General features: G+C 46.9%; 1 protein-coding gene across 1 annotated transcript in view; it reads right to left on the reverse strand.

Moving 5' to 3' along the window:
* eepd1 (endonuclease/exonuclease/phosphatase family domain containing 1) overlaps window positions 1–24,736 on the reverse strand; it is a gene marked incomplete at its 5' end in the record, with an annotated part of 99,965 nt that overhangs the window by 56,333 nt on the left and 18,896 nt on the right. Inside the window, 4 exon segments of the mRNA XM_037692759.1 lie at window positions 9,300–9,494; window positions 12,117–12,255; window positions 14,459–14,593; window positions 15,532–15,642. Coding sequence (XP_037548687.1) covers window positions 9,300–9,494; window positions 12,117–12,255; window positions 14,459–14,593; window positions 15,532–15,642 — 580 coding nt within the window.

Here is a 24,736-nt window from a genome sequence, read left to right on the forward strand (position 1 = left end):
TACAATAGGAGGTGAGCGGCCAAAATGCCAGTTTCCCCGTGATCAACGATTTAACCCCGGCTACTAGTTTTTTTTTTTTTTTTTCCCTTGTCCTCTCCGGTATTGTGACACTTAGAATAATTGTCTGAGTGTCAAAGTGATGCCCAACAGATTTACTTTCACAAGCAGAGCATTATGGCTGGCCTTAATGCTCCACTTGATATATAAATTAAATTTTATTAGAATATGCTTTGGGTTTGTTTCAGATGTAATGGACACGGGGACGGAAAACAAAGATAAAGCAGAAAAGTGAGAGAAGAGTTAAAATGTAAAGAAGGAGATAGGAATAGAGGAGAGAGAGGGGGATAAAGAGAACACAAATCAACATCATTGAAGTCTGCCTCTAGACTTGCGGAAAGAGAAAAAAAACCAGACAAAACCAAGAAACCACAACAACAAACAACTTATATAATGATACTTATAATATCATTAGAAAGTATTTTATACAGTACATGGTAATACAATATATATTTAATGGCCACCAAAACCCAACTGAGTGTGTATCTGATAAACACCTGAATATAAACACCTGTGTGAGCATGCTTATCACTATAAGGTTTATCCATAAAAATGTTCAATAGTGGATGTGGGGACCCATAAACCCGTCCCCACAGGACACGAAGGTAACACAGGGAAGACCGGAACCACAGACACACAGCGGCCCCCAAGCCCGGAACTCCGGGAGTCCCCCAACAGGGACACACACACCATCCAGAGAGAGAAGCAAAGGGAAGCCCCGGGCGATCCCCAGCAACCACAATGCAGAAACCCCAGGAGGCCGTAGCGACAAGTCAACAGGCCCTGCCGGCAACCCGCCCCTCCAGAGTGGATCCGGCCATGGACACCAAGCCCCGAGTCCCGATGTCATACCACCCCCCAACAGAGGCCCGACAGAGCCAGGGCACCCAGGCCCCCGCAGGCAGCCACCAGATAGGCCCGCACACACCCCACCACCCAGCCCCAGCTGCTGAGAGCCGCCAATGCACCGGCGGCAGGGAGGCCCACCACCGGAGGGGAGCATGACCCACCAAATGGGGGGCCAAAACTGGTCCAAGAGAGGGGGGCCACCCAAAACCCAACCTGAGACAAACAGGCACACAGAGACAGCCCGACAGAGCCTCTGTTGGGCCGTCCATGTGCCCCACCTGCCCAAAAGTGACCGCAAGCCGGCCCCAGGCCGGAGGCCAGAGCAGCAGGGAGCAGCAGCTGAGGAAGGCCGGCCCAGCGCACCAATGCATCCCTAAAGCCCCACACCACAGGCCCGGAGAAGCCTCGGCATGCCACCCATGCACCCCCCCCCCCCACACACACACACACACACACACACAAACACACACACACACAGCACCCCGCACCGTGAATGTCAAGTCAAGTCATATTTATTTATAGAGCACAATTTAAAACAGATAGACTGTTATCAAAGTGCTTAACACTAAGGGTAACACTGAGAAATAAAAAGCAGTAAGAATATACCTTAAAAAATTAAAACAACAGCATTAAAATGAAGACATGGAACAAGATATACTAAATCAACTCACACAGTATGAAACGCCAGAGAGAACAGATATGTTTTTAGCAGGGATTTGAACACAGGAAGGGAGGTGGCATGCCTAATGTTGGGGGGTAGGTTGTTCCACAGTTTGGGACCCATGACTGAAAACGCCCGATCTCCTCGGAGCTTCAGTCGTGTTTTTGGAACAACCAAAAGCAGCTGATCGGATGATCTCAGAGCCCGAGAGGGAACATATGGTTCCAGTAGCTCAGAGAGGTAGATGGGTGCGAGGCCATTTAGGCACTTATAGGTCAGGAGGAGACTTTTGAAATCAATCCTAGTTCTCACAGGAAGCCAGTGTAGGGAGGACAGAACTGGTGTGATGTGCTCATACCTCGGTGTACCAGTTAAGAGCCGAGCTGCAGCATTCTGGACGAGCTGTAGCCGTGAGATAGAGGCCTGGCTGACACCAGCATTCAGTGAATTACAATAGTCCAGGCGGGTTGTGATGAATGCAAGGACTAGTGTCTCAAGGTCGGGTCTAGACAGCACTGGCTTGAGCTTAGCTACCTGCCGCAGTTGGAAAAAGCTTCTCTGCAGAACTGAACTGATCTGTTTGTCGAACTTGAAATCCGAGTCAAAAACCACTCCAAGGTTTTTAACAGAGTGCTTCAGATAAGGCTGAAGGGAGTCCAGGTTCACAGGATAAGAGGCGGCAGCTGAGCTAGGGCTAAAGACAATGACTTCAGTCTTCTGGTCGTTAAAACTTAGAATGTCACATCAGGCCGACCAGCCAGCACTTCGTCGAAGTGAAGCCACGCCCCCGACTGCCGCCACGCACTACCAACGACCACACACACACACAACCACAGCCGACCTCCCGCCAGAACCCGGCAGCCACCCCCGCCAAAGGGCTGGCCATCGGAACCAGGAACCCCGATCAAAGGATCCAAACAATCCAGGGAGAACCGGAGCACCAGCCCCACCCCCACCCCCAATGGCCCAATACCGACCCACAGCCCAGACCCCAACCAGGCAGCCTACCCCCCGCCCCCAAATGTCAGACGGAGAATGAAGGTTTAAGCAAAACTAGAAGACCCAACTCCGCCCTCCCCCCACTCAAATAAGATGTTGATGCATGTTGTTATATAGTGCGTTTAAAATGGGGGGGATGAGGCAGCGACTGGCACAGACCCACCCCCTCCCCAGAGAGCAAGCAGTGCCCGTTCACCCCCTCAACCCTTGCCCAGAACCCTAAATGTCTGGCACATAGCCCCGAGGACCGACCAGAACCTGGGGCAGCAACCCAAGCCCCCCCCCCCCCCCGAGATCGACCAGACCCCTAACACGATCCCCAGCTCAACACCCAGCCCCCAAACCAAAGAAGCCACCAAACTCCAGCAGCGACAATCAGCCAGGAGTGCCTGAACAGCCGCAGACAGCGCACCACGATGACTGAGAGCGCACCCCCACCCCCACAAAAGGACCGACCAGTCCACCACAGCAACACCCACAATGAGAACACTCCATGCAAGGGAGGGCACACACCTAACATGCCCAGACACCCCCTGTCAGTATTTGGTGGTCATGGACGAACCCAGTAGTGCAGACAGGACTCAACTCGGCCGATTACAAAAATAAATATTTTAATGATGAATAAAGTCACAAAATAACCAGCTGACGGGGCAGCAAAACTTACATGAAAACAGGAGGCTCAGGGGGGAAACTCAGAAAGGGCTCAGGAAGCTCAGGGAAGACTCAGGAGACGCAGGAGAACACAGGATACCCAACGAGTACGACACGACAAAGAACAAGACTGAACAGACGGCTTATATACAGGGACAAGACGAGACGTGATTACAAACAGCTGTGACGAGACAAGGGTGGCACCAATTAAACTAAAGAGAAAACACTAGGGAAACACAGACACAAACCGAGGTACCAAATGGTACCATCCTTACAGTACCCCCCCTCAAGGACGCCCCCAGGCGCCCCCCCAAAAAAAACCCTCCCGAAGGACTTGGGCGGGTGGAGGGCGGCACTGCAAGGGTGGAGGGCCCGAGGAAACACAAGGAAGAAAACAAAGAACTGACAAAAACTAAGGCAAAACACAAGCAGGAAAACACAAAAGATCTGAACGGTCAAGAGACCGTCCCTAGAGTCATTGTTCCGGCGGACGGCCGGGAGGCCGTCCATCAAGCCAGGCCAGGTCAGGGGGGCGGCCGGGAGGCCGTCCATCACGGGAACCACATTCCGGGGGGGCGGCCGGGAGGCCGTCCAACACATAGGACCTTGGAGGCCGCGGCAGGCGGCGAAGAGACCCTGGAGACTGTAGCTGGCGGCGAAGAGAACCTGAAGGCCGCAGCTGGCGGCGAGGAGACCCTGAAGGCCGCAGCTGGCGGCGAAGAGACCCTGAAGGCTGCAGCTGGCGGTAAAGAGACCCTGGAGGCCGCATCAGGCGGCGTAGACGGCGAAGAGGCCGCATCAGGCGGCATAGATGGCGAAGAGGCCGCATCAGGCGGCGTAGACGGCAAAGAGGCCGCATCAGGCCGCATCAGGCGGCATAGACGGCGAAGAGGCCGCATCAGGCGGCGTAGAGGCCGCATCAGGCGGCGTAGACAGCGAAGAGGCCGCATCAGGCGGCGTAGACGGCGAAGAGGCCGCATCAGGTGGCGTAGAGGCCGCATCAGGCGGCGTAGACGGCGAAGAGGCTGCACCAGGCGGCGTAGACGGCGAAGAGGCCGCATCAGGCGGCGTAGACGGCAAAGAGGCCGTATCAGGCGGCGTTGGCAGCGAAGAGGCCTTGGAGGCCGCATCTGGTGGCGAAGAGCCTTGGGGGCCGCATCTGGCGGCGAAGAGGCCTTGGGGGCCGCATCTGGCGGCTAAGAGGCCTTGGGGGACGCATCTGGCGGCGAAGAGGCCTTGGGGGCCGCATCTGGTGGCGAAGAGGCCTAAGGGGCTGCATCTGGCAGCGAAGAGGCCTTGGGGGCCACATCTGGTGGCGAAGAGGCCTTGGGAGCCGCATCTGGCGGCGAAGAGACCTTGGGGACCGCAGCGTGCGACTTGGGGCTCTGGAGAACTGCAGCGTGCGACTTGGGGCTCTGGAGAACTGCAGCGTGCGACTTGGGGCTCTGAAGAACTGCAGCGTGCGTCATAGAGGACCATGGAGGCGAATCCTCTGTGGTAGTGGAGAGCATCGGCCCCTCTGGAGACTTGGAGAGCGCCGGCCCCTCTGGAGACTTGGAGAGCGCCGGCCCCTCTGGAGACTTGGAGAGCGCCGGCCCCTCTGGAGACTTGGAGAGCGCCACTGCTGTCATGGAGGCCAGGGGAGTTGCTGCTGCAGTCATGGAGGCCAGGGGAGTTGCTGCTGCAGTCATGGAGGCCTGGAGCTCTGCAGCAGACGGCGGAGAGGCCTGGAGCTCTGCAGCAGACGGCGGAGAGGCCTGGAGCTCTGTAGCAGATGGCGGAGAGGCCTGGAGCTCTGCAGTAGATGACGGAGAGGCCTGTGGCTCTGCAGCAGACGACGGAGAGGCCTGTGGCTCTGCAGCAGCGGCAGGAACTGACTCCTCTGCGGCGGCGGCAGGAACTGACTCTTCTGCGGCGGCGGCAGGAACTGACTCTTCTGCGGCGGCGGCAGGAACTGACTCTTCTGCCGTGGCGGCGGCAAGAACTGACTCTTCTGCGGCGGCGGCGGCGGCGGCAGGAACTGACTCTTCTGCGGCGGCGGCAGGAACTGACTCTTCTGCGGCGGCAGAAACTGACTCTTCTGCGGCGACGGCGGCAGGAACTGACTCTTCTGCGGCCGTGGCAGGAACTGACACTTCTGCGGCGGTGGCGGCGGCAGGAACTGATCTTCTGCGGTGGTGGCGGCGGGAAACAGGAACAGATGCTGAGTCTTCTGAGGCGACAGGAGCAGGTGCCCCAGCGGCGAGGTGCTCAGCAGGTGGACCAGCGGCGAAGGTGATGGGTGCAGGAGTCAGAGGAGCAGAGGAGAGTTCAGAGACGGTGGTGACAAAAGGTGCAGGATGAATTATGGGTTCAGAATGTGTATTAGTGACCATGGGTGTGATGAGAGTCCTAATTTTGATTAATAACTGATTATACTCTAGGAGCAGAATGAGACCGGGCCATGAAACTAAAAATCTCTCCATCAGGGAAAATATGACGTCTGAACAGTCCGGGTTTTGTTTAGCATTAATAAATGAATCTAGTAAAGTCTGGTTTATAAATGCAAGATCATGGGGTGAATATGTGACTGACGGACAAATGTCTCTATGTGAGGGTGTGGTGTCAGGTGTCGCCTCCACCGGAAACCTGGGAGGTGGGGCGGCGGAACACGCCCCCACAGAGTCCCTGGGAGTATGCACAGGAGGTACGGTCAGGCTGGGTTGGACAGCCGCAACGCGGTGTGACGGTGAGAGGCCGGACTCCTCCCCCACCAGGAACCTGGAACGTGAGGCGACGGAATCCGCCCCTGTGACGTCAAGTGGACCGGACTCGCCGAACAGGAGTGGACCGGAGCCCCCGCGGGACGTCGGATCTCGCCCCCACCGAAAACCTGAGAGGTGAGGCGGCGGACACGGCTCCCACAGAAAAACCAGAACCAACTCTAAAATTCTGCTCAGCCGACGAGACCGGCCCGGTCGCAGCGGACTGCCCCCGGGACCACTTTCTACCTCCCCGGCGACGGCGGGAGAGTCGGGGGACAGGAACAAAACAGAACTCATCCTCGAATTCTTCACCCTCCCCCGACGTCCACCCCGAATAACCGGGCAAGGCAGATTCAGAAACAGGGGTCTGGTGGCTTCCCCGGTGCCGAGACCTGTTTTCCTCGAGGACCAGGAGTGGTGAAGACAGGACTTCCACCTCCTGGTCATAACGTCCTTGTGTGCGGACGGGCCTGGTGCAGAACCCGCCGCACCGGAATGTGGGCTTGCTCATCTCAAGAGGCTCGGAGGAGAAAAAGAAAAAAGGTAAGTTGCCGAGAGAATCCTGCCCGCTGGGTTCTGATATGTGGTCGTGTCGTAATGTCAGGATTTGGTGGTCATGGACGAACCCAGTAGTGCAGACAGGACTCAACTCGGCCGATTACAAAAATAAATATTTTAATGATGAATAAAGTCACAAAATAACCAGCTGACGGGGCAGCAAAACTTACATGAAAACAGGAGGCTCAGGGGGGAAACTCAGAAAGGACTCAGGAAGCTCAGGGAAGACTCAGGAGACGCAGGAGAACACAGGATACCCAACGAGTACGACACGACGAGGAACAAGACTGAACAGACGGCTTATATACAGGGACAAGACGAGACGTGATTACAAACAGCTGTGACGAGACAAGGGTGGCACCAATTAAACTAAAGAGAAAACACTAGGGAAACAGACACAAACCGAGCCAACAAATGGTACCATCCTTACACCCCCAGGGCCAGCAGTGCAGAGCCACCCGAGCAAAAGCCCCCCCACCCACAGCCCCCCACAATTCTGCATGGAATTAGTGAAGACTTTGTCATTTTAAGAAACTCCCACCAAGCTGTCAGAGAGGAGCTGATATTGATGCTTTTAAAGCATTCCTGTCGTTTTATGTTTGAGCTAATGAATGGAAGGTCCGAGATCATTATATTATTGCAAAGTGTCTGTTCTACGTCTAGCCAGGGTTCATCAAGGGGTGTGTGTTTTATCCATCTTGAGATGTATTCTAGGCTGTTGGCTAGAAAGTAATAATAGAAATTGGGTAGCTCTAGTCCTCCTTTATCTTTGGTCTTCTGTAGTGTTTTTAGTTTAATACGTGGGGATTTATCTTTCCAGAGAAATTTAGAGACGGAGGAGTCCAGGGATCTAAAGCAGTCAGATGATGGTTTATTTGGGATAATTGAGAATAGATAATTTATTTTAGGCAAAACCATCATTTTTATTGAAGCAATTCTTCCCATGAGAGACAAGGGTAGAGATTTCTATCTAGCAAGATCATCCTCAATTTTCTTTAAAAGTGGGATGTGGTTTAGTTTTGTTAAATCTGCCAATCTAGGAGAGACTTTGATACCCAAGTACGTCATATTCCCTGACTGCAGTTGTGTAGTAAGTGAATTGTTGAAATAGCAATTAATTGGTAGAACTGTGGATTTTATCCAGTTTATAGAGTAATCTGAAACTCTTGAAAAAGAGTTCATCAATCCAATAACCTTGGAGAGGGAGGTTTGTGAATGCTGGAGGAAGAGCAACACATCATCAGCATTATAGACTGATTTTGTGCTCTATGTTCTTGCATTTTATGCCTTTAATATCTGTAGTTTGCCTGATTGCTGTGGCTAGTGGTTCAATGAAAATAGCAAACAGTGAGGGGGAGAGTGGACATCCCTGCCTCGTGCCCCTTTGCAAAAGAAAGCTAGCAGATATTTAATTATTTGTCCTAATGCATGCTGCTGGGGAAGCGTATAATATTTTTAACCAGTTTATGAAATAATTTCCAAAACCAAATTTATGCAAGGCTGCAAATAAAAATTTCCAGTTAACTCTATCAAAAGTGTTTCTGCATCTAGAGAGAATATTGCAGTTTCAATATTTTTACTGTAAGAATAATCAATTCAATTAACTAATCTGCGTGAATTTGTGGATGAATGCCTCCCTTTTATAAAACCAGTCTGGTCAGGATGTATTATGAGAGGAGTTATCTTTTCCAATCTTTTTGAGAGGGCTTTACAAATTATTTTAAGATCAACATTGATAAGGGATATGGGACGATAACTGGTAGGTAATACAGGGTCTTTGCCTGGTTTTAACAGGAGATTAATGTTGGCTGAGTTTATACTTTCTGGAAGTCTGTTATTTTTTTCAGTTTCCTGTAGCATTCTGTGAAATAGTGGTGCCAGGATATTCCAGAATTCTTTGTAGAACTCTGCTTGAAATTCATCTGGACCTGGAGCTTTTTTATTGGACATGCTTTTGAGGGCTTCCTGGAGTTCCACTTGTGTCAGTGGTGAGTCCAGCTCCATTGATTGACTATCTGATAATTTAGGAAGTGTTATTTTATCCAGAAATTGATCAATTTCATTATCTGATGGGTTTATCTGTGATGAGTATAAAGCTTTATAAAAATCTCTGAAAATGCAGTTTATTCTTTCAGGATCATAAACTGTATTCCCAGTCAAGTCTTTAACACCATGAATAGTTGTTTTTTCCTTATTTATTTTAAGCTGTTTTGCTAAAAAGCTACCTGGTTTATTGTTCTGTTCAAAATTTTCTTTTCTGAGTCTTTGTATTAAGAATAGAGTTTTTTGTTTAATAAGTTCATTTCATTTCGATCGAACAACACCCTGGAATCTTGTGCCTAGATTCTAAAAACTACCAGATCGGTAACAATTGCAGTTCTACAATAGGAGGTGAGCGGCCAAAATGCCAGTTTCCCCGTGATCAACTATTTAACCCCGGCTACTAGGTTGAACGAGTCACGGGGTGAGACAAGGGTGTGACTTGCAAATGATGGTCGTGAACAGTCTGGGTGAACCACCTCCAACACAGCCTTAAACAGAACTAGCCTAACGTCACTCTGGGTAAAGCCAAAGTGTTAGATTAGTCCAATATACCCCTTAGAGGAAAGGCTGCAGTGGGGTTTAGCCATAACTCATGTGGTAACTTCATTGGGTAGAAAAACACTGTTCAGTCAAGATTTTTCAGCCTTCTTTTTCTCCTGAAAAATCCTGGAAGGCAGCTTGACTTTTCAAAGTTCTCCTTGGACCAGTTTGTAGAAACCAGTGGATCAGATCCTCACCTGTGTAGACCTTCTTGAGGGAGCGGCTGAGCCAGATGTTATCCAAGCAGCATGTCCCCTGTGGCGTTCGAGTGCTGATGTTTGTGAACTGGGTTGATGGGACCAAGGCACAGAGCTTCTCTTTCCTCAGAACGTCCAGCTCTGAGCTCTGAGGAGAGCAGCCGAAGTCTCCCAGTAACAACAGTGGCTGCTCACCTGCAGAGGAGAACGTTTCTACATGAGTCAGCTTCTGAAAACACACTGTGCTTTGAATGACACCTCCTGAGGCTCGTCTTCATGGACAGATGTTGGCTTTCTTTACACACACATTTTATTTTGTTCATTAGAAACCTGTGAGTCTTAAAGAGGGACCTCGCTTTATACTAGATCTTTATTTTCATTTTATACCTTAAATATTGTTTTAAATGATAATATTTAGTTTAGATTTACTCAATGTTTTTTATTGTTTATCCTTGTGTGAAGTCACAAGGACTCATTCTTGTCACAAGAATGTCAAACATGTTCAAAAAATTTGTGCAAGAAATTTTGGCGCCAAATAGTGGCAGAGTCATCATGAACATCTCCAACTGGACTGAAGAGTAAAGTTATAACTTGACACCTGCAGGAGCTTTCCTCTGACAAAAAGCATGTCCAGGTCTAAAACCCATGCTGATGATCAATAATTATATTAAAAACAAACAAACAAAAATCAAATCTGCTCATCTTCATTTCTCAAGTGTAATCATAACCCTGGGCAGCTGGTGGGCCGAGGTGGACAACAAAATAACGTGAACTGTCTAGAATACAACTTTACAAACTCTAAAAAAGTTAAATCTGGTCCTCTGGACATTCAAAAAAACCAAAACAAAGCAAATCAACAAAAAAATGTAGAAACGTTTCGTCTCTCATCCGAGAGACTTCCTCAGTCTGAGGAGCTGTATTCAGCTCAGTCTCTTAAATAGCACCGTCTCAGGGTGGATCAACCAGTTTTGCTGCTGACAACCAAAACCAGATGATCACATGCTCAAGAAGGACCATCAGCATAACAATGGATCATTAGCACACTGATGGCTGTTTACTGTTCACAGAGGGCTGAGTGATACTAGCAATCACAGCATTGTAAGAGGGGGACAGTTGAACCCGGAGGCCTCCACCCCTGTTTAACGATGGACGATTTATTTTCACAAAGATGGCCTCCTTTACTCCTCTCTCAAACCATCGTTCCTCTCTGTCCAGGATGTGAACATCTTCATCCCTGAAAGAGTGACCGCTGGCCTGGAGATGAGTGTAGACCGCAGAGTCCTGGCCTGATGATGTTGATCTTCTGTGCTGGGCCATCCTTTTGGCCAGTGGCTGTTTAGTTTCCCCGATGTAAGACTGATCACAGCCCTCCTGACACTGAACAGCATACACAACATTACTCTGTTTGTGCCGGGGGACTGGATCTTTGGGATGAACCAGTCTTTGCCGTAATGTATTTTGGGGTTTAAAAGCCACTGGGACGTTATGTTTAGAAAATAAACGTCTCAGTTTCTCTGATACTCCCTCAACATATGGAATGAGGCCTTGAAGGCCAAAGAAGAGCACATTAAACAGAAACTAACAACGTGTCTAGATCAGACCACACTTCAGCAAGTGTTGGACTGTACAGATCAGGCACGCTTAGCACAGCATGTCAAGTCCAAGACTCGACAACTAACACTTCTGTCTTGACAGACTGGACCCGGCCCAGGACCCAGACCTCCACCAGAGACTATCGATTTATAATAAACCTTTTATATGGCTCTTGCTCTTGTTGTACTGATCCTAGACCAGTTCTTGTCAACAATGTTGTGACAAATTTATGGATTTTGTTTTAAATATTTTTTTTGATGGGCTATTGAGCTTCATGCGGTCAAAACATTTAGTCTTGTCACATCCGGGCGCTCACCTAGCTGCCCAGTACACATTTCTCTTGGGGGGGGGGGGGGGTGTGTGTCCTCGTGACTCATTGAGACTGCCTGTATAAATAAAGGTTAAAAGAAATCTGACAAATTAAATTACCAAACAGGTCACAGTGGACCCATGAGACGGGAAGGGGAGGAGAGAACGGGAGAGGGGGGAAATGAAGCCCCACCCCCTCCTCCCCGGCTTTGAAGGGGGGGAAACTGGGGGCACAATGAAGTATTTGCAGCCACTTGAAATAAGTGTGAATTGTGCATTTAAAATGTCGCTCCGAGCTCGGTGAGAGGCTGACAGTGGATCCTGATAGTGGATCTCGACAGTGGATCCTGACAGTGGATCTTGACAGTGGATCCTGACAGTGGATCTTGACAGTGGACCTAGACAGTGGATCCCAACAGTGGATCCTGATGGTTGATCACAACAGCGGGTCCTGACAGTGGATCTTGACAGTGGATCTGACAGTGGATCCTGACAGTGGATCTTGACAGTGGATCCTGACTGTGGAGCAATGTAAAAACATCCTCCATCACCAGCGGGTTTCAAAATGCAGCTGCGTGATGAAGAGGACAAGCTTGCACAGGAGGAAGATGAAGAAAGCGATCAATGAATGCCTGTTAAGCTACTGTATTTTTTATATTTTTAACCAGCCGTGTTACAGTCACTGTTCAGAAAAAAACATTTAGTATATGCATTTAATTAAAAGTAAAAAATATATTTTTGTGTAAATATCTCATGCTACAATATGGACACCTGTGGTTTATTGACAAGCGCAGCTTATATGTGTACAATTATTATTATTATTATTATTATTTTAGCAGGCGCAGCTTACATTTGGGTGTGCTCAATAGTCCACGATAGTTTCATACATAACCCATCTAACCCTGACGGACCAACCTTTGAGTGTTTCCAGGAGGCTGTGGGGGAAACACTGACACTTGGCTTCTTCTGAACTGTTGTTTTTACTGATGGACTCTCCTGCTGCTGCTGTGGTCGACAGATGGACATTAACCACCGTTAGCTCCAGTGACCCAACCTAATGTGAAAAGTCAATTACTAAACATAAAAAATTCAGCTTTTCAAACAGTCCCTTCTTCTTTGGAAACAAAATGGATTTTTCTTTAGGATTAAGTTACATTTAAATGTGCCATTTTGTTTCGATTTAAAAGGTGCTTTTGTTGTGGTTTTCTAGAATTTCAAAAAATCTTTTCAATAGTATGAATGAAAAATGTGAGGTTGGTGTGAAATTAAAGCAAAGCAATTCTCAACATGGCAGAAATAATCTGGAGGGAGTGAGGCAGTTCATGGGGATGGTGACCTATATAGGCACATTTTGCCCTCGCCTGCTCTGTCTCACAAAACCAGGTATAAAATCCAACAGTGTTCAGTCAGGTCATCTGGACAATTTCTTTTTTTTTTGTTGAGAGATGTTTCACCCTCCATCCAAAGGGCTTCATCAGCCTGAGGAGTCACGACCAAACTGTTTTCCCCACCAAGCAGTACACTCTTACTATGGACCAACCAGTTTTCTGGTGATAAGATGGTTTCTGGGGGCCGTCCTAATTACTGAGCATGAACCTTGATGTCTTGAACTACTTTGGCTGTGGTTGCCTGGGAGGAGTCGACAGGGGAGAAGACAGCTTCCAGAAAACATCTTATCACCAGAAAACTGGTTGGTCCACTGTAAGAGTGTACTGCTTGGTGGGGAAAACAGTTTGGTCATGACTCCTCAGACTGATGAAGCACTTCGGATGGAGGGTGAAACATCTCTCAACAAAAAAAAGATACTGTCCAGATGACCTGACTGAACATTGTTGGATAGTTCAGCAGTGGTCTTGGTCTCCGTCCACAAGTTCTTATTCTGTCTTTATAAATTGTATTTGACGTTCTGTAGCGTTTGTCCTGGCAAAGTTGTAATGATGGCTGTATTTTATCATAGCCTCAGCCAACAGCTCCTCAGTGATCAGCTGACTGCAACCACTGTACATAAACAGACATGCTCATGATCCTCAGTCAAGTCACACAATGCTCACTGCCGACCCTTAAGGAAGTCCTGCTGCATGCTCAGTAATCCAGACAGATAAATCTAACAAGGTTGAGTCAGTTCTTCTTTGTTGAAATATTTCATCTTTAATCCAAAGGACTTCTTCAGTCTCAGACTGACTCAACCTTGTTAGCAGTGGTGGACAGTAATGAAGTACATTTACTTGAATACTGTACTTAAGTACATTTTATGAGTATCTTTACTTTACTTGAGTATTTGTGTTTTGGGGAACTTATGACTTTCACTCCACTACATTTCTAGGAAGCTTCTTGTTCCTTTGGGCTCAGCTTTGTAATCCACTGTTGCTGTTTTTCTTTCCTTAAATGCAGTTGACCAGTTGTTCAGGTATGATTTTTTTTGTTTCATTTACCCTTTATTTATACAGGTAGTCTCATTGAGCCACGAAAACTCATTTTCAAGAGACCTAAATGATGCTAGATTCATCTGTGCAGAACATTCATTGTTTTGTAAGCTTCTGTGTTAAGTATGGCAGAACTTTCAGTTATCAGTGTTACTGTTTCCTCTCCTGTGTTAAGTTGTTGCTGTCAACATATGCATTTTTACACACAAACAATGTGGTGTTTGAATACTAAAGCTGAGGAAAATACTAAATGTGCATCATCTGTTAGGATTTCCATGACTTCCCACAAACATGTAAAATGCAGGGATGATATTATTTGTAGTTTACAGGTTTTATTAAGGCATGTGGTGTTGAGTGGTTCTATATGTCAATACATCATCAGGTGGTTTCAGAGTTACAAAGTTCTGTAAAATCACTCAAAACAATACAGCAGTGTACTGATATTAGAAAATATAATTTGTACTTTTAAATACTTGAGTATTTTTTTAAATGCACTTACTTTTGAATACTTAAGTATTTTCAAAAGAATGTATTTCAGTACTTTAACTTGAGTAAACTTTTGACTGAGCAACTTTTACTTGTAGTTGAATAAGATGTAACAATGATTATCATTACTTTTACTTAAGTACTAGAATGGAGTACTTTGTCCACCACTGCTTGTTAGACCCTGTAAGAAACAAGTCCTGCCTGGGGGCAAAGCACAAGAGGAAGAGCTAGCAGTGGGTAAGTGTGAGTGAAGAAATATATATAGTTTTTGGTCAAACACCCATGTCAGTAAGACACATTCTCTTACTTCTCATGGACTACAACCAAGCTTAAACCATGCAGTCTTACTGAGAAGTGAGCCAGGTAGAGCCGAGGGTCAGCATCATTCCCGTTGCCATTGACAGCCGCAGACTCCAGGACCCAAGCATCCTTCAGGTCAATGCCTGATGAGGCATCCCAGAGAAAGCCAGAGTAAATCCTTCCCTGGAAACAAAGCATTATGGGAAATGGAGTCAACCTTTTTAAAAATGGAACAGTTCTTTTTCATATAATTTAAGACTATCTGGACTGGGGTTCCGAAACCTGTGGCTCTAGGGCCACAACTGGTGTTTTATAGCTTTGACCAAAAATAACATGAAAACAAAGATTTGCATTAAGAACCACATCAGGAAAGTTAATTTCAATAGTTATTAGTTAATAATAGTTTTTTTTAGCCCCGTTTTGTTGCAATATGTGAGTAAAATTCCTGTACTCCTGTAAAATTTAAGTAACAGAAGTTAAAACAAGAAGCAAAGATTTCAGTCAGCTGTTAGCCGGTTGACCACTACACAACATTAACATCCAGTCACACAGTTTGGTCTTTGACTGAAATCAAATCTCAGTTTAATGTTCTGAGTCATTGTAAGTTCTGTAAAAACATGGCAGGTCATTCTGAGAGCGGTGAGAATTAGAAGATTGTATTTCATGGGCAAATAATGTCTAAATAAATTATCCGCCTTTAGTAGAGAACATTCAGAAAGACTAACTGTTCTCATTTTCATGTTTACTCAAATAATTTACTGGGATGCAAATTACAAATACACCATTCTAACTGAACTTAATGAAGAGTAACTAGTTCAGATAAACTTCACAGATAAAAGTACTTTAAAGTGCTTGTAGCACTCAGGGACACAGAAACTCCAGCTGCAGCCACAGCTGGTCATCAGCAGTGTGGTAACTAGGAACAATACAAGAAAACAAAGAACAGAAGCAACTATAGACAGACAGGCTCACTTGGCTTTATTCAGCTGGCTCACACCTCAGCTAACAATCCACCTCTTATTTTATTCAAGAATAGTTTAGACCTGAAGTCCTATAAGAACATTCATGGTTTGATGGTGAACATGACGCGTTTCATATTCTACACAAACTGGTCACCACACCTTGCTTGAGTGTCCTGTTGGTTTGTCAGATACAATACTTTTCCAAAGACCTTGTGGCCATTTCCACCTCCGTACACTGGCTAGTGTCCCCTGATTCAACTCCAAACAGATCTGAAATATAAAAGAAGTGGGTTAGAACCATGTGCTGAATCTAGATAAATAAGTTTTATTACTGACAGACCTGACGCTCAGCAGGAAGCAAACATCAACTTTTCATGGGCATCACACAGCTCATTCCTTAGATATAGAATCTTCTGTATTTTTTAAACAGTTTAAGTTCATGTTCATGAAGCAGTTTAGGATTCATATTAAAATAGAAAGCTAAAATCAGCAGAGCACAAGGTGTTATTTTTGATGAGGATATGTCATTTAACCTCTAAATTAAAAATGTGACTAGGACCATGGACCAGCGGTTTGGGACCTCAGTGATGACTACCATAGGCCCGATAGGACTCCTTCTTCAGCCTGACAGCATCCCTCACTGACAGTGTCCACCATCGGGTTCGAGGGTTGCCACCGCGACAGGCACCGACAACCTTGCGGCCGCAGCTCTGGTAGGCCGCCTTGACAATAGAGGCACGAAACATGGTCCACTCAGACTCAATGTCCCCCACCTCCCTCGGAACATGTTCAAAGTTCTCCCGGAGGTGGGAGTTGAAACTCCGTCTCACAAGAGACTCTGCCAGACGTTCCCACCAAACCCTCACAATACGTTTGGGTCTGCCAGGTCTGACCGGCATCCTCCCCCACCATCGGAGCCAACTCACCACCAGGTAGTGATCAGTTGACAGCTCCGCCCCTCTCTTCACACGAGTGTCCAAGACATGTGGCCGCACATCAGATGAGATGATGACAAAGTCGATCATCGAACTGCGGCCTAGGATGTCCTGGTGCCAAGAGCACATATGGACATCCTTATGCTTGAACATGGTGTTCGTTATGGACAATCCATGACGAGCACAGAAGTCCAACAACAGAACACCACTCGGGTTCAGATCGGGGGGCCGTTCCTCCCAACCACACCCCTCCAGGTCTCACTGTCATTGCCCACATGAGCATTGAAGTCCCCCAGTAGAACAAGGGAGTCCCCAGGAGGTGCACTTTCCAGTACCCCCTCCAAGGACTCCAAAACGGGTGGATAATCTGAACTGCCGTTTGGTGCATAAGCACAAACGACAGTCAGAACCCATCCCCCCACACATAGGCGGATGGAGGACACCCTCTCATTCACCGGGTGAACCCCAACACCCAGGCACCAAGATGGGGGGCAATAAGTATGCCCACTCCTGCTCGGCGCCTCTCACCAGGGGTAACTCCAGAGTGGAAGAGTGTCCAACCCTTCTCAAGGAAACTGGTTCCAGAGCCAGAGCCATGCGTAGAGGTGAGTCCGACTATTTCTAGCCGGAACCTCTCAACCTCACACACCAGCTCAGGCTCCTTCCCCACCTTTGAGGTGACATTCCACGTCCCAATAGCGGACGGGGGCACGCAAAACTGTTCAGTGATTTGTAGACATACAGGAGTACTTTGAACTGGATTCGAAAGTGAACCGGTAACCAGTGCAGTGAGGCCAAAACTGGTGTAATGTGCTCTCTTTTGCCTGTACTGGTTAAAAATCGGGCTGCTGCATTCTGGACCAGTTGTAGGCGTGCAATGGAGGTCTGACTGATACCAAACAGGAGCGAATTGCAGTAATCAAGCCTAGATTTAATGAATGCATGTATTACTGTCTCTAGGTTATTTTTGGACAATATGGGCTTCAGTTTAGACAGCCGCCTCAGTTGGAAGAAACATGATTTAACAATCATGTTTACGTGACTGTTAAGTTTCAGGGAAGGGTCCATTATCACTCCCAGATTAGTGACTCTTTGTTTTTCTGACAGGGTTAGAGCGGAGAGGTCCATACAGTGGTTTGGAAATAGAATGTTGGTTACGTATTGTAATCCCAGATTCTATGAGTGTAAGCATAGCCCTTTAAAAACTGGGCCTCACTGGCTCTCAAAAGGCTAAAGAAAAAGAGTAAGCCTTTGGGAGTCAAGCTCCGGTCAAGATGCAATTTCTAACAGACCGGGTGGGGCCCACACAGCAAATGGAAGTGGACTAGAAGTTTACAGTGTTTGGCGTGCTGCTTGCGGGTAAACCCAATAGCGACAGCTTTTAAAGGGCTACACTTACACTCATAGAATCTGGGGTTACAATATGTAACCAACGTTTCACTCTGCATAAAAGGACCTTCCTAGCTAATGGGTTTTCAACAAAGCAGAACCAAGCTTCCAATTCCAACAGCCTAAGTGCTTTGTCTGTACCTTCTGTGATTTTTATTAGTCCTTTAATTCATCATAGTACAATAGCCCCTCGTTTATCGTGGGGGATCTGTACCCTGAAGCCCCGTGATAAGTGAAACACCATAAAGTAGGAATAGTAGTACAAGTAATAAGTAGTAGATATATATATATATATATAAATAACCCTTCTCACATTATTGCAATATTCTAAACAATGTTTCTAAACTCTAAACGCTCTAAAAGAGCACAGAATGTCATGATTTCAGCTCCCTGCCTCCGCTGCTCTCAGCCACCTGCGAGTGCTCTTGGCCACGTCCACTTCTTCTCTCTGCACGAGAACAGCTGATCAGCTGCAGCAGGAAGTTTATCCTGCAGTATGGGCTGCACAAAGGTGCAGCAGGTGCTAAATCATTTTAAATAATGTAGTGAACTTAACCTGATGTCAAACTAAGCCTAAGGTCAAAACCCTTGACCTTAAGAACCTTGTGGGACAGAAACTGTCATTTCATTGATCTGAATCCAGAAATACAGTTTGACCCATCCTGAGACTTTCTTTCTTGAATTAATCAAGTGGAAAAGACAATCCTCTATGATCATTACTATTTTACAAATGTTTGATAATCAAATTGTGTTAGTTCAAACAATGTTTACAGGTTGAAGAGAACTACTCATTTTTATTTTACATAAACAGTAAGTAATGATTTTTATTCCTCATGCAAAGAAGAAATCAGGTTAATATGCATTTCTTGATTTTTCTGTCTTCAATGAGCAAATTTGTAAGTGTGTTAAAGTTCGAGGCTCGGTCAACTAAAAGGTTTACTGAAAAGAAATGTCATGTTTAACTTTCACAGCAGATACTAGGAGGAGAGACTCCACGAAGTCTGAAGTTCTCCAACAATCTTTCTGTCTGTTTTAAACAAACTTAATCTCTGACCTTGACTTTCCATAACACCTTACATCACAAACCACACCTCTGTTCTGGTCCATCCACGAATCAGAAAGCTCTCAAATGAACCGGAAGTCGAACCCATTTAAATGTGGCAACTTCCCAGTTCTCGGAGAGAAGTGTCGTCTAAAAGTTCCGTTGTCGTGTCGAGACAAGACGAGACGAGATGAGTAGAGCTTTGAAAGAGTTGGAGACGTAAAGAGTTCAGAGTTCTTGGATGCAAACGCATTCAAGATGATCCAGAGACGATTTTGGGGATTATAACTTCTGTTTGGATAACCTCACACGACTCCTAAGGGTTTGGCTGTCCTCACGGAGACGCTGAAAGAGTCAGAAGGGAACTTTACACCGACGCTGATTATCATCAACCAGGTAAAAGTTCTATTTCGACCAAGCGTACCGTGGGCCAAGCTTATTCTCCAAAGAGCGTGTTGTTCTGGTACCACAGATAAATTCCCTCACACATCTCTCTGTAAGATAAATCTCCATTTTCCATCTTAAACTCTCCTTTCTCCTAAAAATTAATCCAGATGTTTTCATTAATGTCTGTGGTGATGCAACGGAAAATCATGGCCGTATGATTTTCCTGATTGTAAAACTGATTAAGTCATGTCTGCCGTTTTAGCTGAAAAGTGAAAACAATCGCCGTATTGTTCTCACTTCCTGTAAAACTATGCTGTTGTTATTTTCATATTTTGCCAAATTAATGTAAATGTTTGATGTTAAACTTTGATTCTGTAAATAAATGACCGCATTCATTTTGATGGGTCAAAGATAAATAACGTCTCTCGTTACATTTCTGTTAAACTCAATGCACGCATGTTACACAGTCAGAAAAATAAAGAACCCGTTAAACGTATGAATATATCCAGTATATGTCATACTACAATAATTAATTTTAAATAAAAATCCCATGCCTATCGTGCGGCTCATCCATCAATCAGCCAATTGTGTGTCATGTCCAATCTTATTTTGAAAAACTGCGATAGAGCGAGTCCACGAAAAATGAACCGCGAAGTAGCGAAGGACTACTGTATTTCCTTTGTCATTCATGTTTTTTTTTATTTTTCTTCATCTTCTTTTTCAATTCACTTGTGTTTTCCTGTTTGGTGTAGATAATTTGTGTTTTTATATTTCATAATGGGGTTTTATTTTTGGTGTTCTGGTTTAGGTCTTTTGTTTTCCAGTGTTTCTTGTGCCATTTTCCATTTACGTCAGCTTCCTCAGTATTTATTTAAGTTAGTCTGTTCCTGTTAGTAATTTACAATCAACCCAGGTGTTCCCATTTTCCTTTCTCCCTCAGTTAACCAGTATAACCAGTCTCCAGTCACCACCTCTCCATCAGCTTATTTCATTTGGGTCCGTTTTCCTCACGCTCCAGTATTCTTTTCTTTGTAAAGTTCTGCCGCCACGGCCTGTTGCTTTGGTTATCTAAAATAAAGACGTTTTTTATTTTATTTTAGATGTTTGTCTGTAACTGGGTCCAATCCACCAATCCTATGACTCTCACCTCAAAGTACTACATATAAGACATAAAACATTTATTACACATCCCTTTACCCCTACAGGCGGAAGAATATCTAAACCTCTGACAAAGAGCAATGGAGGACATGAAGAAGCCAGGAGAGAACCAGAAGACATGCTGAGTCCACACTAGCTAGAGCTAGCTGACCCAAATCACACAGCTAAAAGTTTTAAAAGGCAAAAGGTGCCTATAGCACAGAGCAATAGCAGAAAACAACAGAGTGCTTGTGTACTAGTTCATAACACTGTTTAAAAGTCAGATAAATCTAGTAAAACAAAAGATTATTTGAGCAAAAAACGTAGTCCAGCTTTCTGCAGCATAAGTCTAGACAAAATGTGCCTTATGACAAAACATCAGCACGCCAGCCTTCCAGAAAGACGAAATCTAAAATAAACTGGGAGCCAGCGTAGACAATCTAAGGCAGGAATAATGTGTTCCCTTGTCTTGGAAATGGCTATAAACTGCAAATAACCAAACTGCAAATAAGAAAAAGCTTAGTATCAACAAAAATAATTTTAAATTCCTTTAGAGTTTAGTCCATTCTTCCTTTTGAACATTGCTTTAAATTTATTTTATTCAAATATCATAGTTGAAAAATCCACAGAACAAAACTTTGGTTTCGTACTGTAACCCCAGTTCTATGAGTATAGGCGTAGCCCTTTAAGGCTGTCGCTGGTGGGTTTCATCCCGTCGAGCGAAGCGCAGCAATGAAAAATTTAGTCCACGCTCACCTGCTGTGTGGGCCTCACCTGGTCCATATAAATTACAGTGAGACCGGGTAATCAACTCCCAAATAGCTTTTTTCTTCAGCCATTTAGGAACCAGTGAGGCCCAGAGGTTAAAGAGCTACGCCTATACTCATAGAATCTGGGTTACAGTACGTAACCAACGTTCTATTTCGTATAGGCTTCGCCCTTTAAGGCTGTCGCTGGTGGGTTAAAGGCGAAGCATGATGTAGTCTATGCCTCACTGGGTCCGTTCAGACACAATATGAAGCGCCCGCTTGCACCAAAAAATATTTTATCGCTCAGCCTTCTATGTGCATAATTACGCGCTGCGTAATTACACACACCATGCACAGAAGCGCACTGCGTAATTGCACGTTCCATGCATAGGAGTGCCCCGGAGAGAAAAGTTTTCGACGGGGAAAAAGGGAAAGGCTGAAAGCAGTCCTGCTGCCGAGAGTGGGAAAGAAGAGAGGTTACAATTGTAACCGTGTAACAGTGAACAGAGCAGATCAACAGCTCTTCAATATGAACAGATTAATAATGAATGAACTGATTAATAATCAAATGAACTGATTGGTAACAGTAGTCATGAACTGATTAGTAACAATAGAGAACAGCAGTCACAAACTTGTGACTGATAATAAATATCTCACACTGTAATTGCATGCAGTCAGATGTGAATTTAAACAAAATTCCATGAAAACAGTAAGATTCATTCTGTTAAAATGCTAAGTACAGAATGGGCCATGGAACAGGCCGAAACATCACGCAGATAAAAGCGGATAAATGAACAAAGCAATGACCAAGCGGCTGCCGTACAAATATACTGCACTGTCATACCATTATACAAAGCTGTCTAAGATTAAATTCCTCTGGTGGAATGAGCTCTGAGGTTCTCAGGAGGCTCCACAATCCTGATGCTCTGTAAGCTTCAGAAATGGCCTCACACAGCCAGTGTGACAGATGCTGAGTGGATAACGGGCGACCTGCAGAGACGTTTCTATAATGCAAAAAACAGCCGCTGAGTCTGACGCAGTGTGGCCGTGTGTGTTATGCAACATGCCAGCGCACACACAGGACAGAGGAGATGAAAAGATGCTTCTTCTTCTGACTTATGAGAAGGAGGATAAAATCCCTCCAACGTTATCATTCTCAATTTAAATTAGCTTGGGATGTTTTCAGGCATAAAAGCTGAATTAGGTCTCAGCGCAGCTGAGCTGCCATCAGCTTGAATCCTGAGGCATGACGGGGCAGCAGAGAGCGCAGCTATATCACTCACTCTCTTTGCAGATGTCAAAGCCAACAGCAGGGCTGTTTTAAGTGACAGTAATTTAAGTGAAACCTGATCTAAAGGTTCAAAAGGAGCTTTGATCAAGGCTCACAGAACCATCGTTAGGTCCCACTGTGGAGCTGGTGGGCATGACACCGGTCTGTGTCTCCGTACACCTTTTAGAAAACACTTCATCAGCGGATGATTAAAAACTGTTCTGTCACTGAAGCCTTCATGACAGGAGGAAATAGCTGCAGCATATGTTTTAATTGTGCTGAACGCTAGATTTCTGTCCATCAGCTGCTGCAGAAAGGACAGCACGCCACCTAGTGGACATGAAATAGCCTCTACACCTTTCTCCGTGCACCAGCGCTGTGGTGGAAGCAGCTCGTGAGTCTTGGATTGTGCGCGCCACTTCCTGAGAGAGGCTCATCTTCTCTAAGCGGAACCGCTCAGCGGCCAGACCCAAAGGTGCTGGCCTATTTCTGGTTGACTCCTGATCGCTCCTCCTGCCTGGAGGAGAGCATCGTCCCTCCATGGCAGTTTCCATGGTTGACCCAATAACAGACGTCGCAGGTTTGGGAACCACGGGGCGCTCATGCGCTCGGGGGCTACAAGAATAGCAGACAGTTCTTCCTCCCGGACTCGGTTCAGAAACCGTGACATTAGAGGGACTGGAGGGAATGCGTAAAGGAGCATTTTTGGCCACGGGCTGTGGGCAAAGGCGTTCACTCCCAACGGTGGGTCGTCCCGTGGTCTCAGTGAGAACCATAGTTGACACTGGGCGTTCTCCCGTGTGGCAAACAAATCCACTGCTGCTCTGCTGAACTTGCTCCAAATCCGAGAGATCAGCTCGGGATGGAGACTCCAGTCCCCGTGGCGTGCACCGCCCCTGGACATTATGCCCGCTCCTCTGTTTAGGATGCCGAGGATGTACACTGCTCTGATGGAGAGCAGGTTTTTGTGAGCCCAACACAACAGCTGCCTTGCAATGCGTAACAGTTGAGCTGAGCGCACACACCCCTGCTGGTTTATGTAAGCTGCAGTCACTTTGTTGTCTGTGTGAATCAGAACATGCTGATTCCGCAACAGGGAAGCAAAATGCTGAATCACATTCCAAACTGTGAGACATTCCAAAATGTTTATACAAGCTGATGTGTGAGGTGGCCACAGCGCCCCCACCGCTTGAGACAGGCATGTTCCTCCCCAGCCCGACAGGGACACGTCTGTGAAAACTGAGACGTGTAACGTAGGTCTGCTGATAGCAACTCCCTCTGACAGAGTGAGAGGGTTTCCCCAGTGCTTCAGGTCGGTTCCCACGGAGGGGGGCACAGAGATCATCCGTCTCTTCTGATGTTCCGGATCTATGCGCAGGCGAGCGAACCATCTCTTAAGGCATCTCATGTGGAGTAAGCCCAGTGAAACCACAGCGTGAGCTGACAACATCGTTCCCGACTAGTTGTTCCAGGGCGGCGCCTGTTGGCGGTCTCTGGGGAAATGCCGAGTCGCTGGTTGCCACGATGAGAAGGACTGTTCTCTGGTGGGAGGGGCCGGTGGCGAAGTGGGGTGGGAGGACGCTGCTGCAGCTGTGGAACGTCTCTGCTGCTGCCTCTGGCCACGACGATCTCTCCAGCAGGAGGGGTGCAGCTTCATCAGGTGGCGCACAGTCTCCGACATCTCCTCCGACTTCTTCGACTTTTCAAGCATGGCCTTGAAATTGGCGCCGAACAGTGCGTCCGATGGGATGGGAACCTCCAGCAGGTCTTTCTGCAGTTTCTCCAGCAAGGAGGGGGAGTGTCGGAGCCAGGTGGACCTCTGGATCATTGTCATCCAGGCAGCGATGCGAGACAGGCAGACCGCAGAGGTGGCGCACAGGCTGAGGATGACGTCAGACGCTTTGCAGAGCGAGCTCCTCATCCCCTCAGGCAAGTCTGTGTCCTCCAGCCTTTTGGAGATGCTGTAGGCCAGCAGGGCGACATTGTTGTTCACTGCGGCCGCCTGGAAAGCACACTGGTGGGCTTGGTTGGAGAGTGACGTCACCATCTGGTCATGTCTCCCTGGAGGGACAGGACGCTGGTCCAACCTGGACACTTTTGCTCCGAGTGCTTCCGCAAGGCTTGGCTCTAGGGGGGTACTGAGGGAAAATTCTGCTCAGTAAACCCCTCCACTCTGGTGATGGGAGCGAAGGTGGAGACGGGCGCCTTCAGCCTACGAGGTCCGGCTGCAGCTTCGTTCCAGTAGGACGTCACTGCTGGGAAACGAGGCCAGATAGGGTCAGGGCGGCGAGCCGGGGTGGAACCAAACCTTCCCGCTAGATCATCCGATCTGGGCGGGGGAAGGAGAGGGACGAAAAGTCCCTTCGTGTCAGCCACCTCCTGAATTATGCTGGCCAGCTGCGAGAGGATGGCACCGATGGCTGGGAGCGATGTGTTAGGAAAGGCCCGGGGGGGG

The sequence above is a fragment of the Nematolebias whitei genome, chromosome 19 (genome assembly GCF_014905685.2).
Source record: "Nematolebias whitei isolate Nwh7 chromosome 19, NemWhi1, whole genome shotgun sequence".
Classification (NCBI taxonomy): domain Eukaryota; kingdom Metazoa; phylum Chordata; class Actinopteri; order Cyprinodontiformes; family Rivulidae; genus Nematolebias; species Nematolebias whitei.